We start from the raw sequence: 20,462 nt of genomic DNA, 5'->3' as shown, positions 1-20,462 counted from the left end.
TGCAAAAGTTGTACGACCACTACAACTCACGAAAAATGATCGAGCGTTTGATTAGAATGAATTATGGGAAGTCGCTTTTAAATGACTAAAAAAAGAATTATGTGCCCCCTTGATAGCATATCCAATTTCAGATAAACCATTTGTGCTAAATACGGGTTCAAGCAACTGTAGAATTGGCGCGGTTTTGTCACAAATTTTTGACGGAGAAGAATAGATTTTGGCCTATTAAAGCAAAAGTCTTACATAGCCTGAACGCAACTACTGAGTCACCAGAAAATGTTGCTAGCGATGGTCATGGGAACAAAACATTTTCACAAGTACCTCTACGGATCATGCAGCGTTAAATTGGTTGCTCAATTTTAAAAATCCAGAAGGACAGGTGGCATAATGGTTAGAACGAATACAAATGTACGACTTTGAAATTATGCACCGTAAAGGAATCTCCCACAACAATGCCAATGCTCTTTCTTGTCGACCTTGTTTACCAGGTAGCAAATAATGCAGTCGACTGGGAGAGAAAGTACAAACAAAAAGTGTACAAAAAATTAAGATAACAGCAGATACAGAATGGACACCGAAAGAACTGGCAAACGCACAGTCTGCGGACGAAGGCTTACCTACGTCATTGGATAAAAGAAATCATGCCAGCGACCTGAATGGCAAAACATATTTAAATTCAGTTGGTCGTTAGAAAACTACTGGGTTCAGTGGGACTTCTAGCATTTGGAATGAGTGGCTTAAACGGAAATAGAAATTAACAGATGGATCAAAACATCGCAAGCAGATTGTGGTACCTAGGAATAAAATTGCAGAAATTTAAAAAATGCATGGTGGCTCATCAGGAGGACATCTTGGAGTTAATAAGACGCTTGACAGAATACGTGAGAGGTTCTACTGGGTTAACGCTCGACAAGATGTGGGAAGTTGGTGTCGAAAATGTTAAGTTCGCAACATTGAAAGGTCCCAAAAGAAGGTTACGAGAAAAAATGCAAATCTATAATGTTGGTGTGACCTTTGAAAAAATTGCTATCGACATTGCTGGACCATTTCCTGAATCAAATGATAAAAACCGTTACATTCTGGTTGTAGCGGACTATTTTAGCAGGTGGCCAGAAGTTTATCCGATACCAAATAGGAGATTGTAATAAACTGGATCAGTCGGTATGGTGTTCCTATGAAGCTGCCAAGTATTCCCAAGGTCGAAACTTTAAGTCGCAACGGTTTGGTGAGCTGTGTTAATTAATCGGTATAAAAAAGATAGGAACAACTCATCTCCATCTTCAGTCAGAGGGAATGTTGGAACGTTTCAACTAAACGCTTATTGAACAAGGTAGTTGACGAAAACCAAAAAAACTTGAATTGACAAATACCACTGTCCCTCACAACATATGGAAGTGCCATTTACATAGCTACTGAGGAGACTCTCTCAAAGATCCTTTTTAGAAGTACAATAAGAACTCCAACTGATATGAAATATGGCGTACTACATAAAGTCCCACAATCAATAACAAATTTTGTGGACAATCTTTGGTTAAACAGCATCCACCAATACACGCGCCTAAAGTTAAAAAAGAATATTGAAACAACCAAGACAGTTATAACACGTCTATCTTGCAACCAGTTAGAAATCCACTTGAGTGTGTTTTCTGCAATTCCACTTGTTTTTAATTTCAAGGCCAAACGTCAAAAGTTTTAGCAAAATCCGAGTACACAATGTACTTTGCTTTATTTTTACAAATTTTCATAAACCTCTTCAAAAATGTCAAGCAAAATTGTTAGGCATTAACACTTCTCCATAAATTCATGTTGGCTCTTGTATATGATATTATTTTTTGCAAAGTGGTTCACAATTATCTTCTTGATTATATTTTTGAGTACCTTGCATGCTGTGTTTGTAAGGCTAATTGGTATATAATTTTCTGAGTCGCAATAATCTCCTTTCTTGAAGAGTAGCACTATGGTTGCATTTTTCTTATTTGATGGTATTTTACCCGTCGCCAACAATTTGTTGAAAAGTTTATGCAATGTCATATCCTACCTGTCTTTTCTGTTTGTATTTGTTTTCAAGCTGCTGCATTCAAACTAATTCTTCTGAATTAGCTGGTCTATTACATTTATGGTTTTTAAACTCTTGATATACTTTCCATGCTTTTTATTTAGCATGTTTTTTCTTCCGTACTTTTTTCCTGTTATCCAATTCCACTTTTTTTATTGATTTCTTATACTGCGGAACATTATCCTAAACCAACTAGTCCATCGCTTTCAGGAATAAATACCAATCATGCTGCACTCCTACTGCTTCAACAGCTTTTGCCAAATTTAATTTCCATAGTTTAATTTTAATTTGGTTATAGTTTGCTTCGAAATAATTAAATTTATTCCTTTTGATGTTGATATGATTTGTGGTTCCTATTGTAACTTGAGTTTTATAATTCAATAGTCACTGAATAAAAAGTGTTTTTTAACTTTTATGTCCTGGACAAGATTATCATTAGATGAGATAACTAAGTCTAGAATATTGCTTACTCGAGTTTGTTCCTCTACATGCTACGACAGAAAATTATCATTTATATAATCCAAAAAATGATTGTCTTGCTTTTTTCCAATTTTTTGATTATACCAATCTATATGATAATTATAATTTCCCATCACAATAAAAGAGTTTTTACTAACAGTATTCATTAGTTTTCGCAGTCCTCTATCTACATCTTTTTTTTATTTTGGTGGTTGATAAGATACTCCATTCAATAACAGTGTTTTTAATTTTTTTCACACCTTACTGTTTTCTTAAAATTGATATTCCCTTTAATGTCATTCTAGGCATTAGCATTCAAGTTGTTTTTTACGTATAGCATAACTCCTTCTGCTCCATGTTTATGATTATTTTGATTTTCTCTGTTTTTTTTCTAAATAACGTATATCTATTGACACAAAACTTTCAATCATACATATTATCTTTTGCCTAAGATTTGGTTATGCCGATAATATCAGGTTTTTCTTCTTCCACATAAAGAGCTAACCTCTCTCTGGTCAAAGTTAATACATATTTTAATTCATATTTGCCGTAGGGAATATTTCAATTGTGTTAATGCAAGGATATTTATATAAAAATTGACAAGGAGTGTTGCTTGAAAACGCAAAACTTTTACTTTATTTCTCATTAACAATCAGTTATGAAATTTAACTAAAAATCAGTCGCAAAAATGATCATGAAATTATTGTTAAAGTAATTTGGAAGCTTAAAATACACTTTTAACATTTTGGAATGCAATTTTATATATAAACAATCAGATTATTATTCAAAACATTAAACTAAACTAAAAATTTGTCGTTTTAGTTAAATGTTTTCAAAGATACAAAGATACACATATTTATATTTAAATATTCATTTGAATCATCACCACAGGATCTTTATCACCCTTCGTACGAGGTGACAACTTTTGCAGAGGTATGAACTTAGTTAATTATTCAAGCAAACTAAACAATATTTTATTACTGTCATTAAATTATTAATAATAATTATAAATATATTTTTATAAATTAATTTTTTTTAGATTTTTAAACTATACAAAAGGCATATGTTTCATGGATATTTGTTAATTAATAAATATCAAATCAAATCCTCGTTTATCATCTCCATCCGTTATGGGTCGAACTTTTTTATTCGATTCATCAGTTTGCGTCTCCAAGTGCCTTTACACGTGCACAGTCCAATCGGTTCAGGATCTTGGTTGTATGGATATGGTCCCTTAGGTCAACGTGCTGCATCCAACAAATCATCTTCATGTCAGTTCGGTGAAGCTGCTGTTCGAGTTTTGTTGTCCTCGGCCACGTCTCTGCACCATACATCAGGACAGAACGTATAACTGTGTTGTATAGATCTGAGCGCAGCGGTAAAAGAATGCTACGTCACATCAGTATTGAGGCAACGAACGGTGGCATCAGCTGTTCCAGTACAATCCAGCACATCTCAAATGTAGTAACAGTTTCGATCTCGGTAATCGTATCCTCATCTAGGCCCCGTTGTTGCGGGTTGATACAGGCGGGACATACAAAATCAGTCACTTTCCTCAGTAAGCCGGTAATTTTCGAGCATCGTCTGTGACACCACTGCTGACATCGTAAGCATTTGATCGAGTTGCTTCTAACTCTAGCCCCACACAACAAACATGGCCAATGACCAGACTACAAGCTCAGCGGTACCACCAGTGATCATAGTTTTTGTTATGTTAAGATTTACCTTTAGCTGTGGTTGGCGAGTTGGGTATTCCAGATTTCAAACTTTCTGGCTGTATTTTGTTCCGAGGCCGCCGTCAGGACAATATCATCTGCATATATCACATTCCACATGTTATGTGACCGTATCGGTTTAGTTATTTTTTCCATCACCGTGATGAAGAGCAGGGGGTTGAGTATTGATCCCTGATGGACGCCGACGTTAATGTCAAATTCATGTGTGTTACCGGTTGTTGTGCTGACCAGAGTTTTTGTGTTAGAGTACGTTGTTATAACTAGCCAAACCAGATATTTGGGAACAAGCTGTCTACGTAGACTCCACCTGATTTCCAGATTAATGTCTACTTTTCCAGACGATCCAGCCGTGCCAATACCAACTTTTCGAATTTTTCCCTGAACATGGGTTCTTCAATTTCCATGTCTATATTCTAGTAGACATTCGATCAGTCACAGGGTGTTATCGTTTCATGATCATATCGGCCACCAGCAAACAATGTTGAGGAATGCATGCTTTGCCTGGAATGACTTTAGTATTCCTGAATAGCCGTCTGTGTTGTTGTCGGACGACAATAAAGTCAGTTTGTGTGCACGTCATCTAGCTTTTATATGTGATCAAATGTTCTGCCCTCTTCTTGAAGTAGGTGTTCAACAGAGAAAGTTCATGTTCATTAGCAAATTCCAGAATTCGCACACCGTCTTCGTTTTGAGACCCGGAGCCAAAGCCTCCATGAACACCGTGAAATCCATTTGCTTTATCTCTAGCATGGCCACATATCAATGGTATCTCTGATGATGGTGTTTTCCTGACGGCATCTGAGAGTGTGTTCCAGAAGTCATTAATCGGTCTGTGATGCTTATGAAGAGAAAACAGTCAGAACCTGTTTTCCCATTCTGAATTTAATCAGCATTAGGCGTGAGCTGATTTAAATCACTTCCAGTACATTTTGTGCCAGTGATTTCTGTATGATGATTCTCACTCCATTTTGGGCTGTCTTTTGGCCATTCCTGAACAATTCGTAACTCTTAATAAGAGAAACACCATTTGATTTCTATCGTGTTTCATGCAGAGAACGGATGTCAACCCTTTGCCTTTTCATCAGGTTGACAATCTCCATGGAGCGTCCAGTAAGCGATATAGTATTTAAAGTGCCAAGTCTGATATTCCAGAAGGAGGACGTTCAATTTTTCGCAACATCCCTCCACTGTTGCGTACTTCCTGGATATTGTCACCTCTTGACCATTTAAGGTCTTCCAAAAAATAGGTGATCTTTTCTTTTTTGTGATGACATGGATAATGTTCGGGTCAAAAAAATTTTATATCTGAAATTGCCCAATTCCTAACGACATCCACCATCAGTGGGCCTTACCTTTTTGCTGGAAGCACACACGGCAGCGTGGTTGCAGTATATCTCGTGATCGTGCCCAAGATAGCACTGTTATAAGCAGTGCACTTAGTCTTTGGATCAAAGATCCCTGTTCCACAATGCAGTGGGTTTAGAATAGAAGATCATCTGGTGTTGTAGCCGTTGTCCTAGGATCCTCCGCCTCTTTCACCATTGTCGTCTTTCTCCTGGTGCAGTTGGTTCGTGGCATCTTATTCCAAATCATTCGATGCAATCCTAGATGATCTTCCTGCTCAAGACTTTCCCCAATCCACCACCTGAAAACGCTCCTCATAGCCAGTGCACCCCGGCCAGTGCCCGGGTAATTAATAAATAGATTTAGACGTGAACAAGATTTTAATAAAGTTTTCATAACCCCAGCTTAATAATAAATCAAATTAATATGTTTTACAGCTTCCACTAGCAAAAGTTTCAAACGACAACGTTGATAAAGACGTAGAAAGTACCAATTTGATTATAAATCAACCAAGCCAATATATCACAGCTGCTGAAACGGACCCAACAAAAGATCTTGATTGTAATAATAAGGAAACTGACAGCGTAAGAAAGGCAAAACAAATTGACAAGTACATTATTAATATTTTCAATTAAAATATTCATAAAAATATTTTTGCGTATTAAAAATTTAATGCTTTTTAATCATGGTTACATAAATATTTTTATAAACAATTTTAAAAATAAATATATTAAAATCTTTTATTTTCCGTAGGTTTCTTAGATTAATTAGTTTAAAGTTGAATTTTGCGTTTAATTTTGGTTTCATTCAACAGTTTTAATTGTGGAGAATAAATTTTTGTTATTTTCTTTCATTAATTTTTTATAATTTGTATTTGTTTGAATTTAATTTGGTAAATTTAATATATTCCCAGTTGTTATTCTAAATTATTGGCCAATGTTTTCTAATAGTATCCACTTAATAAGTGCATGCCGTTGTGCATGCTAAAGTTGTATGGCGTCTAATACATTGTACTGATAAAACCATTGTTATAATTGATTTATTATTTTTTGTAATAAATAACATTAACTCTGTTGATAATCAGTTATTGCTGGATAAATGTTTTTCTTACTATTTATTTGCATTTATTGTGAGTTTAAAGAGCTCATTAGCGGTGACTCAGCAACATTTTTTGAAAGGTCTAAATAACAGCAATATTAATAATAAATCTCAGCTTCAGCGTTTTTGCCAATCTGAACCTGGCGTCTTAAATAATGATGTGACACTGATGGTTATAAACTTGTTACAAGTCTATTCAAAAAATTAAAAGTGGCTTCTTGAAATCAACAAGCTTTCCGTAAAACTAATAAGGGTAGAGATACTAGTGATAATGGGTTGATACAATGTAACAAGTCAGCAGTTAAAAAAGAAACAGTTTTTCATATTGGCAACATCAAAAGATGCATGTCGAAAAATGTAGTAGATCACCTAAAATTACACAACATCAGCGTGCTAGGACGTTACTCTTTATTCAAACATTTTGTTGATAATCGGATGCCAAAACCATTGACTGAAAATGTGATGCCTACGTCGTTCAAGGCTATAATAATTAATGTCAATGATATTGACAAGTTCAGCAATCCAGATATCTGGCCTAATGGAGTTTTAATTTGGAAGTGGGTTTTTAATGATTTCTCTAAACCCAAAATTCAACAGCTTTAAACTACTAACAATAAGAATGTAATTGACAACGGTGATATCGCTAATGTAATAGAATTCATCAATGTTTGCAATAATAACGATGACGTTTTAGACAGTGGTAAAATTGTTGGCTGTGATGACGAAGTGGTCGATGATGTTGATGGCGGAGGTATCTGCAATGACGAGCACCATACACTGAATGCCGATGATGAACCTATCTCCATCAGCAATGGAGAGCAATAAATTTTTTGGGAACCAATTTGATGGTTCCTGACTCTGATCCTGAATCATTTACTTTATTTTTTCACAATTCATTATCTAATTATTATTCAATTACTGATGTACCACGTGAGTTAAATGACATTAGTTGTCTTATATCAGGTATAAATAATCGGAAGGTAATTTCCATAACCGAAACGTGGTTAAACAACGATTCTGCGGGTCTAATAAAATTAGAAGGATTTAATTTTGAATATAGTAATACAATTTCTAAAACTGGTTGAGTTACCGGCATAGAAATGCAAAAAGATATTATGTATATAGTTCGTAACAATTTATGCAGTAAGAATGAGATTTTTGAATGGTTTGCAATTGAGATTAATTGTGTTGCTAATAAAAACGAAAGTGTAGTAATTTACTCCACATATCGCCCTTAAATACTGACATAAATTTTTTTATTAATAAATTAAATTGTTCGCTATGTAAAATTGGTTCTCACAAAAACAGAATTTACTTAGTAGGGGATTTTAACATCAATCTTTTAAATGACGATTGCAATAAATCCAAACATGGCTTACAGACATTTCTAGAATCGTACTCATTTGTTCCACTTATAAAGTCACCAACCCTTATTACTAATTCAACTTCCACGCTCATTGATAACATTTTTTCCAATACTTTTGAAAGCCATGAATCGGGTGCCATTTATGCGGACTTGTCTGATCATCTCCCAATATTTGCTCTTTCCTCCAATAGGCATGCAAATGTTTCTTCAAAAGTACATATGTACCTAGATTAAAACAGATAAATCTTTTGAACTTAAATAATTATTTAGCTAATGTTGATTGGGAAATGTTTAACTCTTGGTTTAAATGACTACACAGAAAACATTTTGAATATTTATAATGAAGCAATTTTAAAAACCTGTCCAAAACGTGCATTAAGACCTTGTTGAATAAAGAGTACTTGGTTGACTTAAAGAGTTTTAAAGTCATTTAAAATTAAATCTAAACTGTACTCACGTTACTTAAAAATCCTAATGATAGCAATTACTCAATCTATAAAAATTATAGAAATAAATTACATGCATTAATAAAATTTTCTGAAAAAATATTATAACGATATTTTTGAAAATAATAAACAAAATACAGAAATTATTTGGAAAACAATCAATAATTTAATTGCTCGCACGGACAAGCATATCGTAACTGAATTACTCCACGATGGCATAACAATAAATGAGCCATCTGCGATATGAGAAGCGTTTAATAAATATTTTGCTTCTTGTGTCGCTGATGATGATAATTTCATTAAATACAATGATACTAACTCGTTGTTTACTATGAATACGATCAGTAATTCCATTTATTTTGACGACATAAGCTACATTGGAATTGTCAAACATGTTTTTAGTTTGAAAAACTTTCAGTCGTGTGGCCATGATGGTATCTCCTCATTTATGGTGAAGAATACCATTTATAATGTATTGAAACTATTAAATTATATTTTCAACGCGTCTTGTAGGCTTGCAGTTTTCCCACGGAGTTTTAAAATAGCTAAGGTTGTCCCTATTTATGAAAGTGGTGAGCGTAATTCTTCTTCTAACTATAGACCGATATCGTTGATTTCTTCTATATCCAAGGTTCTGGAAAAAATTGTGTCGACAAACATTCGTCATTACCTTGATAGTATACAATTTTTTAAAATTCGCATTACGGATTCATGGAGGGCCAGTTTACGGAATTGGTTCTTTTGGATATTAATCATTATTTTACAAAATATGGAGAAAAAACTAATAACTGTTGGGTTATTTGTGGATCTGAGGAAAGCCTTTGATTCAATAGACCATGGTATTTTATTTAAAAAGCTGTTTAAAATTGGAATTCGTGGTTCTATTTTTGACTTGTTTGCTGACTAGCTCCATGATTGGTGTCAGTATGTGTCATATGAGTCTTGTAATTCTTCAAAAGCCATTGTTAAGTGGAGAATGCCCCAGGGATCGGTGCTTGGCCCATTGTTGTTTTTGATCTTTATTAATTACTTGCCCAACGTTTAAAAATCAATAAAAACTGTTCCTTTTGCGGATGATACGACAATTCTCTGCAGTGGTAAAAACATTAATGATATTGCTATTAAATTAAACAAGCATCTTAAGAGTTAACTTATAAATGGTTATGCGCTAACCATTTATCCATCAATTATAATAAAACTAAGTTCATGATATTTGGACTTAAAATAGCCACTAATAGAATGAATGCAGATATCCTTATAAATAATCATAATTTTGAACGAGTTTATATTAACAAATTTTTAGGATTTGTAACCTAGGATAATTTTACTTGGTTAAACCACATTTTATATGATTCCAGTAAAATTTCTAGAATTACAGGCTTAATATTTAAAATTAGATTTAGATTTTCTTTTGATATTGTTAAAAAGTTATATTACGGTTTGATTTTTCCATACTTAATTTACGGACTGATATTGTGGGGTAATAGTGTTAATTCACATTTTGATCATCATACAACTATTATATACGCTGTCTTTAATGCTACGAAAGCGCTCGCACGTCACATGCTATTTTAAAGATAGCAACTTGCTGACTCTACAAATTAATAGCGTTAAAATTTATGTATAAAATTTATAAACATTCATTACCAATTAAAATATTGAAATTTTTTATTAGATATGACAAAATCAAAAATTTAAGGAAAAATTATATCTTTTATAAACCATTTTCTAGGTTAAATAATTCTAAATCTTCTATTTTTTTCTGAGGAGGTATCATTATGGAATAATCTGCCTTCAGATTATATGTTAAGAAAACAATATCAAACTTTTTATGAAGATTATCAAGTGTGTGTTATTATCAGCTGATTAAACGTTACTCAAGACACATTTATTATGTTAATTTTAGCTACTAACATTTGACGAATATTGACACTTAATTTTATGTTAATATTATTTAGACTAATAATAATATAATAAGAATAACATGATAATAATAAAACTATCAAAAATAATTTCAGATTGAATATAAAACAGAAATTTTTCGATCAACGAAGTAGCCCATCAACGGATAGGACATTCAATTTTATTAATTACACCAACATCAAAGACGGTTTAAACAGCAACCAAAATTACATCGACATTGAAAAATCATTTGAAAAAGACGATAACAAAAATTTTAATTCAGCTGCTTCAACGCCGTCATCTTTTCAGCTTTCGCCATCTTCTAGTAGATCGTCACCACTAGCAATTAAGAACATCATTCGAAAAAATGGAGAAAATGTCAAAGTAATGCTTAATTTGTAATCTATAAAAAATTATATATTTAAAATTTGTTTGACAAATTTACAATTTAATATATTTCAGCTATCCTCATCAAATTTGTCAGTCGGGGCAACATCCGAAGAAGTAACTGACTGGCTCAAATCACAAAACTGTGGCGATGATCTTATCAATCAATTTAAGTTTTACAATGGTAAGTAAGTAAACTTCAATATTTTTTATAACTTTTATTGTTAACACCTTGTGCTACTTTGCAGCAGTTTTTTAAATTAAAGCCTTTTATGCTTATTCTAGAGCTATAAATTTGACTTTCTACCACTTCGTTTAAATCGATATCACGATTATTTAACGTTTCATTTTTTCAAAAATATTTGAGCTCCTTTATTCACCAATTTCACATAACGTTTATTTGTTGCAATGAAAAAAAAGTTTAGCCTTGGCGTAGCGGAAACCTAACATCTGACTGAGCGATATTCAAAATTTACAATTAAATCTTTTAATTACTAATTTCTAGCAATAAATCCATTAGTTTATTTGGTTTATTGATTAAATTCATAAAATAAATAGACTAAAAAGATAATGTCGAAATTTAATCTATAAGATTAAAAAGTGCGAGAATTGCGGGATGGTGCACACGGAGCGTTATAACTGCAGGAAAATTAAAGAAATCTTGGCTACTTTGATTGATACTAACACTAAATTAGCAAAAATCGAAAACTTGATGAATAACATTATGAGAGAAAATTTCAAATTAAAAACAAAATTGTGGTGATCAAAACAAAACATTAAATTAAACTTTCACCAGTTCAAACACCATTTTTGTCGTCTATTCTTTTTTGCTCATCATTTCCCGACGTTCCCTTTCTTTTTCTAGATAATAAAAACTTCATTTTATCTTGGACGACGTAAATTTTTTTGATTACTGTCTGGAACACTATTACAGTCACATGCTCCTTTACATCTGAAACTGAAGAAGGTCGTCCAAGATAAAATGAAGTTAGTAACCTAACTAAATCCAAAAAGTTTTTATGACCTAAAAAAAGAAAGGGAACGTTATATTTAACGTAACATTATTATTGTTTACAAACTTTAAGAGAGTAATGATACAAATGATGAGTAAAAAAGAATAGACGACTAAAAATGGTTTTTGAACTGGTGGAAGTGTCATTGAAAGTTACATACGATGAAAAAGACATAAAGAAAGTTTTTAGACTGGGGAAGGAAAAAACAGGGAACAGATTACTTTTGGTAAAATTTAGGGATAGAGCAGCAAAAAATGCAATAATGTATTTGCAAAGAAAAAATTCTTCAAGATTTCAATTACCCATTCTATGACAAAAACTGAGCGCGAAACAGGACAGACAGAAATGGATATATCGGGTACGAGGCCTACCAGGCAAAATGAAAATTCTCAAATTGAAAAAAAAATTTTATAATTTAATGGGAGGATAAGCAATTGAAGAACATTTAAACACATTTGAAAATTTTTTATGCTAACGTCAAAAATTTGGTAAGTATCGACAAAAGGGATGAGTTAGCTCTATATGTGGAAAAAGAAAGCGATAAATAAGTTGGTTTCAGAATATGTTCCGAAGTATAAAAATCAATAAAAAAACGGCCTTGGATAACAGAAAAAGTACAGAAGAAAAGACGAGCTCAATACAAGGATGGGAGGTTTATCATGAGTTTAAAAACCATAAATGTAATAGGGCAGCTAATTCAAAAGAATCTATTTGAATGCAGCAGCTAGAAAACAAATACAAACATAACATAATAGGAAAAATTAACAAATAACATCAAAATTATCAGTAAAAATTTTGTTCAGCTACGTGTGAAGTAGGTAAAAATACAACGACAGGATAGGACTCTTTCAAACTGAGAATGGTATCGTTACTGTTGACCAACAAAAAATGTCAGATATATTTAACTCTTATTTTAGTTCTGTATTTACAAGGGAGATTTGTACATTTTTGCCAAAACTAATCAGTAAATTCATTGGAAATGAAATGATTGTCTTAGATGATGTGACAATTACGAAACAACAGATAGTCGATAAACTGCAAAGACTAAAAGAAGATAAAAGCCCCGGAAGCGACGCCCTCAATCCAGAATTTCTGAAAAATATGAACAACTGTTAACACTATTCAATAAATTGTTAGCAACGTGTGAAATACCATCAGATTGGAAAGATGCAATCAGAACGCCACTCTTCAAGTAAAGAAATCGTTGCGACCCAGGAAATTATAGACCAATTAGCTTAACATGCACCGTATGCAAAATACTCAAAAGAATAATTAAGAAGATAATTGTTAACTACTTGGCAAAAAATATTATCATATACAAAAGCCAACATGGATTTATGGAGAGGCCTTAGTGCCTAACAATTTTGCATGATTTTTATGAAAATTTGGACAAAAAGAAATATTATGTTCTTAAATTTTGCTAAGGCTTTTGATAAGGTACCGCAAAGAAATTTGGCCTTAAAATTAGACGCAAGTGGAATCACTGAAAACACACATAAGTGGATTTCTAACTGGTTATAAAATACACGGCAAAAAGTTGGTATCGGTGAAAATTTTTCAAACTGGAGCAATGTTTAAACACTACAAATATTTACATAAAATTATTTAATTTATAATGTTTGACAATATTGTTGTTTTGTTTTATTGCTGCAATAATTTCTTTTTTAAAACTGTACTACCGTTTTGACAGACAACCTCAGACTACCTTATTCTTTCAAAAAAAATTTATATGCAAATGCATCATTGGACGTTGCAAAACACAATTTCGAACATTTGATCGTTATGCAACCACAACTGGCAAGATTTTATTTGCACCAATAACATTACTTCAATATGAGTTTATTAGATTTAATTTGAAATATTTTGTTTTGTTACCCTTCAATAGGTGAGGACATGTACAGGTTGAGTCGTGATGATCTGAAAATTATTTGTGGAGTAGCTGAAGGGATACGAATTTTCAACGCACTTGTAAAAGGGTTTGTTAAGCAGTTAAGGCAAGCATTTTTGCATAATGATTCCAATGTGCTATTTCATAAAAGGGTTAAGTGAGGTTTATCTAGAGTTTGTTCGGATGGAAAAATTATTGTAAATAAGTTATTATTATTGTACAACGTATTTTGATTTTTGAAGTGCTCTTTGCTCAATCGGAAACGTTTTTAAAATATATACTCGCTTTTTAATGATCACCACCAAAAGCTTATCTTTCATTTAAAAACACAAATTGCGTTTGCAGAATGAAAACAACAAAACTATTGCTTTTCGTCAGTCCGAAAAATTTTTCGGATCATGAAAGTTTGTTTACTTTATTCAAAGTTGAAAAAACTTATCGAATGATTGCGAACGGAATAACTCTTTCAACTGTTAACCAGGTAAAGTATTGTTGCGTAGATGGATGTCTTCGGATATTGTGGCTCCGGACTCTCCTAACAACGTTACGTCCTCAACTGTTTCTAACGGTTCCTTCAGCAATCTCGCGCATAATATTGATAACATGTATCTTTCTCAGCATTTTCAAAACAATCAAACGCATAAAAAGCGATATTCAAAAAAACAACCTCAAAATCAGCACATTGAAGAAAATCAGGTGAAACAATTTTTACATATTTACCATCTAAATTTAACGCAAGAACCCCATAAGAAATATTCGATTATCAACATTTTTATTTACCAACTCAACAGAGCAATGAACCGGAAAAGGAAACACTCAAAAAAGTGAAGAATTCAACAAATTATGATGAAAATGACAACAACGTTAAAACTGATGCTACAAAAGCTTTTCTACCAGTTTTGAGGTAATGTGAGAAAAAATGAAGTTATTTAAAAACGGGATAATGTTATTACATGGCTTGTTATTAAAAACATTATTTTTAATGAGAAATTGATCTGAAAATTTTAATAGAATATGTTTAAATATTTATGCTATTAATTTCATATGAATCTTACAAGTTTATATCTAAGTTTATCTGGAAAATCTTATTAAATCCGTAAAAATATAAATGCTACAAAAATTAGCCTAACAAAATATTAAATATTGCACCATTGTCAAGTTATTCTTTCTACAGTAGTTTTACCGATTTTTGATAGATAGGCACAACTGCTTCAAACACAGACTTGTCTAAAATGTTTATTTGAATGCCAGTAGTTGAATCAGCTGATGAGATGATGTTAAGATTTGTACAGCTGTTGCTAGTTCGGATAGGTAGGCTACATTTCACGCTCCTCCGGTTGATCTCGAATTTAATTTCCGTATTGTTCTCGATTGTCACTTGGACGCGTTTTACTTCATTTGGTGCTGTTCCTTTAGTGGCTGTTCGTAGTTCGACTCTCTGTTGATCCAATTTTCTAATTATTTCTTCCATAAGATACAGAAAATCAGGATCGTTACCTTTGTTTATCAAAACGTCACTTAGGCGGTTTATCAAAAGTGACTTTACTTCTTTTGCGTCGAGGATACGTTTTCGCAGTCCCTCCTCAAAAAAGTTTTCTAGTGCCTGCATTTAATATTAAAGGTTTAAAATGGTTTAATTTAAAGCTAATTTAAATGTATGATTTATGTGAAACAAGTTTATTTTACGTTGGTTTTAAAATTGATTAAATGCTGTCATTTTTAAATTTATCAATAACAGATGCGGCGACAAACGACCGTCTCAATGGCAACTGCTGATAGTCGCCCCTAAAAAGAGTAAACAGCTAGAAGAGTTGATGGTCGATGGCTGGGAAGTGACAAGTAAGTAACCATAATTAAATGTTATGAAGATTTAGTAAATAGAAAAACTTAAGTCTGATTTAAAATCGGATGAAAATTAATTCGGTTTAACAGTTTTTTATTATTAGAAATAATTATTATTTATTAAAACATGAACAGTGACATAATAATGTTTCCAATCTCATTTTTTTTATTTAAAAACACACAAATAAGATATTTTAATTTTTTAGTAAACTTCGGCCGTAATTCTTTTTTTAATCTTAAAAATACCAGCATTTTTTTATAGCATTAATTACCATTGGGGTCTGTTGGACCCAATTCAGTTTTGCATTAAATAACTTATCCAGAAACATTAATATATGTTTATTTTAACAAATACCCATATTCAAAAAAGATTTTTTTTGTTATTTAGTGGCACGCTAGCAAAAATTTTCAATGATTCTTGCAAATCTTGCACCAATCCAGAACAACTCTGCAAGATTGATTTTTTTTCTCTCATTTAACTTTGTTCTTATCATAAATATACACATATTTTTGTTTTCCAACAACAATAAGAGTTACTATCATATATAACCCAAAATTTAATGCCATCTTACCTTGGTTTAGAGTTATTATTGCCTATATGGACTCCTACCACTAATTGCTACCAACTGCTCACCTACAGTCACACAATCCTAAATGGTATACCACTTTTTTTAAGCTGGGGTTCTGAAACTCAAATATTTCTTATGGGTTGCAAGTTTTTGGAATTTTGTGTTTTCACTATCAAATTTCATCGCTCTCGAAATTTTTTGAAACCTGTTTTTGGATATTATATTATATTAAGTTTCACAACTCAATAATTGATTTATTTTTGGAATTGTAAACACCGATCTAAATCAATGTTCGTAATATATTTTCAACTCTACAAGTGCAACATGCATATGAATTCCATGTTTATTTGTAGACTAATTGTCCGTTTTCATTAATCCCAAATGCAAACTTCATTCAACAACAACTTGTTGAATGTTCGTTTTTTGTCAATAAAAGTTGTAACAGTTCTAACATCTTCTTCATCACTTGCTTCCATTACTTCTTCACCTTTCCATTCAATTACTTCACCTACTTCATATTCTTTAAAAATCAGGATCTGACAGACGCAGAAACTGTTACAGCATGCAAAGCAGTAGTACAAAATTAAACGAATAAGTAAATAAATAAATTGAGAAAGAAAAATGCTTAAACATGAAAAATAAAATAGAATAAAATAAAATAAAATGAATAATAAATATTAATATAAATAAAAGAAAATAAAATAAATTGACAAATAAAAACTAGTTGTGTGAATGATAAAGTTTTATTGAGTGTTAATATGTTTGAGGTGTCTTGTGATTAAAGTCTTTTCCTGATATGTAGATTGGGTGGCGACTTGATGGTTATGTTTGCGTTGTCAAAGGTTGTGTGTGTTGTAGTTTTTATTTGGGGTGATAGTTGTTATTTTCTACTTTCTTGTTGAATATCTGAGTGACGGTAGGATGTGACCAAGGAAAATAGTTGAAGCGGATTAGTTTTTTGATGAGAGATTGTAGTTGCTGAAGTTGTTGTTGTGTAGCAAAACCAGACCAGGAGGGAGCTGCATATTGATGCGTGAGATTATGAGTGATTCAGTGATGTCGAATAATTTGATGCCTCTGAGACTATGTGAAGGGAGTGTTTTGAGTGCGTGAAATGTTTGAAAGCATTTTGTGATGATGTGATAGATATGAGGTGCTATATTAAGTGTGGAGGTGAATGCGATGCCTAATAGTTTTAATTGACTTGTGCGAGTGATTGATAGGTGTTCTGGAGGTAATGTTATTTTCTTACGCTATTGTGAATGATGAGTTCGAATGATTTATTGAGATTAATTGACAGATTGCATCGTTTTGACCACGTAGTTAAGGAGTCGAGTTCTGATTGAATGGTGTTTGAGTTAGATGATAAGGTAGGTGTCGTCAGCCTATTTGATGATGAGATAAGAGCTATAAAAAGTTTTCAGAATAAAAGCATTGATGATAAAGGTAGATGGTCCAATGACACTACGCTAGAATTAATAGGTAAAGTGGATGAAAAAGTAGAGCTAAAGAAAATGGAATGACTCCTATTAGAAATAAAATTTATTATAATATTGTAAGTGTTGTCGGTAAGAGGAAGAGAGGCTAACCTATTTAAAAGTGAGAAAGAAGTGATTGAGAGTGTTAAAAGCTTTAGAAAAGTCGAGAGCATTAAGATGAGCATAATTATTATTTTTAAGAAAAGATGTTATTGCGGAAGTAAGAGAGATGATGGCGGATGTAGATGAACCTGTAGGGCGAAATGCAAACTGATCTTGTAATAGTGGTTTGATGGATGGATGGTTGAAACATGGATAGATGAATGACCTAACGATGAATTTTTCTAGAATACGTGAAAGTATAGGGTTGAAGATATTGGGCAATAATATATTTTGTTTTAGGAATTGGATGAATTGTGCTGAATTTCCTTTGTGATGGGATGAATGAATGCATGAAGCAGTGATTGTAGAGTGAACTTAAGGTGCTGGAGATGAATGGGGCGATGATTTGTAGAAACCATGCTGGTGGACAGTCTGGACATGTACCGAATGGACAGGCCTTTGTTAACATGGATATTGAATGAATGAATGAATGAATGAATGATGATGATTCATTCGGAATCGAAATATAGCCTTATTTGCAGCATGAATTCGGAAAATAAGTTTATTTTGAATTTTAATAAACTAAACGTTCACCAAAAAACTTTAGTGAAAAAAATTGAAGAAACGAACTACAAACATATTAACGCCAAACATTCGGTAGAATTTATAGAATATTGTAAAAATTATGGTCTATTACCAACATATATATATATATATATATATATATATATATATATATATATATATATAATATATATATATATATATGTATATATATATAAATAGTTGCTTTAGGATAATTGCTTAATTTAATTTTGTTTAATTTAAATTGTAAAAGTGGTTATTTCGTTATTTTGTTGCAAATTTGAGTTAATTTTTTAATCATGTGTTGTTTGTTTAGTCGACTTAGGAGATAAGTTTTTTGTTTTTCATAAAGCAATGGATACACGTGAAAATTGTACTTAATGTACAAAGTCTGCGAAAGATAGTTTATGTTTGCAATGTTGCCAATGTGAATCTATTTATCATTCAACTTGTACAGCAATACCGGATAATGTCGTTACTTTTATACGTACAAGCAGCAATGTTAAATGGTTTTGTGACATATGCATCAAGACTACATCAAATGTCATGTTGTTGTCCAAAGCAAATGAATTGTCAAAAAAAATTGATAAATTGAATGACTTGAATATTGCAATAAAGTCAGATATGGAAATTATAAAAACTGCCATTAATTCAAGCGAGCCATGTTAAATAAACTTGGTGGTTCGGAGTCAGATTTGAATGACAAAATGCAGTCATTAAAACATGATGTAAAGTCAACTTTTGCTTCGGTTGTTAGTCAAGAAGTCAAAAAGAACGTTGACGTTCTTAATGCCGAAGTTAAAAATGTACATAAAACTTTGATTGAAGCGTCCGATGTGAAAGATAGAGAAACAAATATAATGTTATTTCGACTGCCGGAAGGTGTCAACGATAAAGAGCGAGTTTTCAAAATTTTGAATCATTTAACGGATGACGCCATGTCTGATAAAAATGTTCTAAAAATTGTGAGATTGGGTAAAAAAACTGATGGCACGTCGAGACCTTTGCTTATCATGTTGGACAATATCGCTGTTAAGAGCTCTGGTTGATCAATTTGGTCGAATTGGCATTAGTCATGACTTGACTAAAAAACAGAGAGGTGAATTGAAAATTTTGCTAGATGATGCTAAGATGCAGGAAGCTGCTAATAAAGATTTTTTATTCAAGGTTCGCGGTTCTCCGGGAAGATAGAAGATTGTAAGATTCCCGGTTGGAAAAAAGTAAATTTTTATGGATTGGGTTGTGGCTGGGCTGCTTTTAGGAGTGTGATGGGTGGTGGTAGTAGTGGTGAAGGTTTTGGTTTTGATATATCTGCTGGTTCTAATGAGGTTGAATTAAATCTGGTTCTATTAAATATAAGGTCGATTTCTACAAAGTTTAATGTTGTTTATGATTACAATCATTCTTCTAGTACGCATGAACTCACGCCGGATCGATTTATGTCCTTCTTCAACGACAAACTGAGTAAGGTGATAGACAGCATCGAAATCAAAGTTTGGTCTAACTCGTCTGACTGCAGATCAAATCTCAAAAATTTGTTCGCAACATTTTCAGATGTTTCTGAGGAAGATATGATCAACATAGTTAAAAATTTACCAACAAAGTCTTCTCAACAAGATGCAATACCGACTCACATGTTCAAAAAGTTTATTAATCTATTTTTGCCATTTTTGACATGCCTTGTCAATATGTGTTTAAATCAAAGTAAATTTCTCTCTGTTTGCAAACATGCTATAATAACTCCACTACTAAAAAAACACAATCTTGATGAGAATAATGTTGAAAACTATAGACCGATATCCAATCTGTCTTTCATATCTAAAATAATTGAACGTGTGGTTGTTAAACAGATACTCACTCACCTATAGAATAATCATTTAATGCCGATTTATCAATCAGGTTTCAGACAATACCACTCAACTGAAACGGCTCTATTAAAGGTTCTGTCTGATGTCTATGGGGCTATCGATCAACAGAAGACGTCTATGATGGTGTTCCACGATATGTCATCCGCATTCGATTGTGTAAATCACAAAATACTTTTAAAGAGATTGTGTGTTACTTTTGGATTTTCTGGTGCTGTGTTAAGGTGGTTTGAATCGTATTTGGTTGGTAGAACTCAGCAAGTATCATTTGGTGGTAAAGTGTCCGAGGTCAATATAGTTTTGTCTGGTGTGCCCCATGGTTCGGT

The 20,462-nt window shown here is 32.4% G+C and overlaps 4 protein-coding genes across 4 annotated transcripts; 2 read left to right on the top strand and 2 right to left on the bottom strand.

The window, feature by feature from the left end:
* Window positions 1-1,782: 1,782 nt before the first annotated feature.
* On the bottom strand, window positions 1,783-2,031 carry HELRODRAFT_69484 (hypothetical protein; the record flags this gene model as incomplete). The annotated part of the gene is made up of 1 exon (XM_009030585.1): window positions 1,783-2,031. One exon carries the CDS (start codon window positions 2,029-2,031, stop codon window positions 1,783-1,785), a length of 249 nt encoding a protein of 82 aa, XP_009028833.1.
* A 2,800-nt stretch (window positions 2,032-4,831) lies between these two features.
* On the bottom strand, window positions 4,832-7,566 carry HELRODRAFT_165074 (hypothetical protein; the record flags this gene model as incomplete). The annotated part of the gene is made up of 5 exons (XM_009030970.1): window positions 4,832-5,049; window positions 5,319-5,503; window positions 5,604-5,709; window positions 7,164-7,228; window positions 7,490-7,566. 5 exons carry the CDS (start codon window positions 7,564-7,566, stop codon window positions 4,832-4,834), a joined length of 651 nt encoding a protein of 216 aa, XP_009029218.1.
* Window positions 7,567-13,700: 6,134 nt separating this feature from the next.
* On the top strand, window positions 13,701-16,701 carry HELRODRAFT_165073 (hypothetical protein; the record flags this gene model as incomplete). Its single annotated transcript, XM_009030969.1, has 6 exons — window positions 13,701-13,783; window positions 14,041-14,099; window positions 14,177-14,391; window positions 14,487-14,599; window positions 15,434-15,534; window positions 16,640-16,701. 6 exons carry the CDS (start codon window positions 13,701-13,703, stop codon window positions 16,699-16,701), a joined length of 633 nt encoding a protein of 210 aa, XP_009029217.1.
* Window positions 16,702-18,933: 2,232 nt separating this feature from the next.
* HELRODRAFT_165072 (hypothetical protein) lies at window positions 18,934-19,320 on the top strand (the record flags this gene model as incomplete). Its single annotated transcript, XM_009030968.1, has 1 exon — window positions 18,934-19,320. The coding sequence occupies one exon, from the start codon at window positions 18,934-18,936 to the stop codon at window positions 19,318-19,320; it is 387 nt and encodes a 128-aa protein (XP_009029216.1).
* Window positions 19,321-20,462: the final 1,142 nt, after the last annotated feature.

This window comes from Helobdella robusta (assembly GCF_000326865.2).
Source record: "Helobdella robusta unplaced genomic scaffold HELROscaffold_7, whole genome shotgun sequence".
Lineage (NCBI taxonomy): Eukaryota > Metazoa > Annelida > Clitellata > Rhynchobdellida > Glossiphoniidae > Helobdella > Helobdella robusta.
The sequence above is the reverse complement of the archived record's forward strand: the minus strand, read 5'-3'. Positions and strand labels throughout refer to the sequence as shown.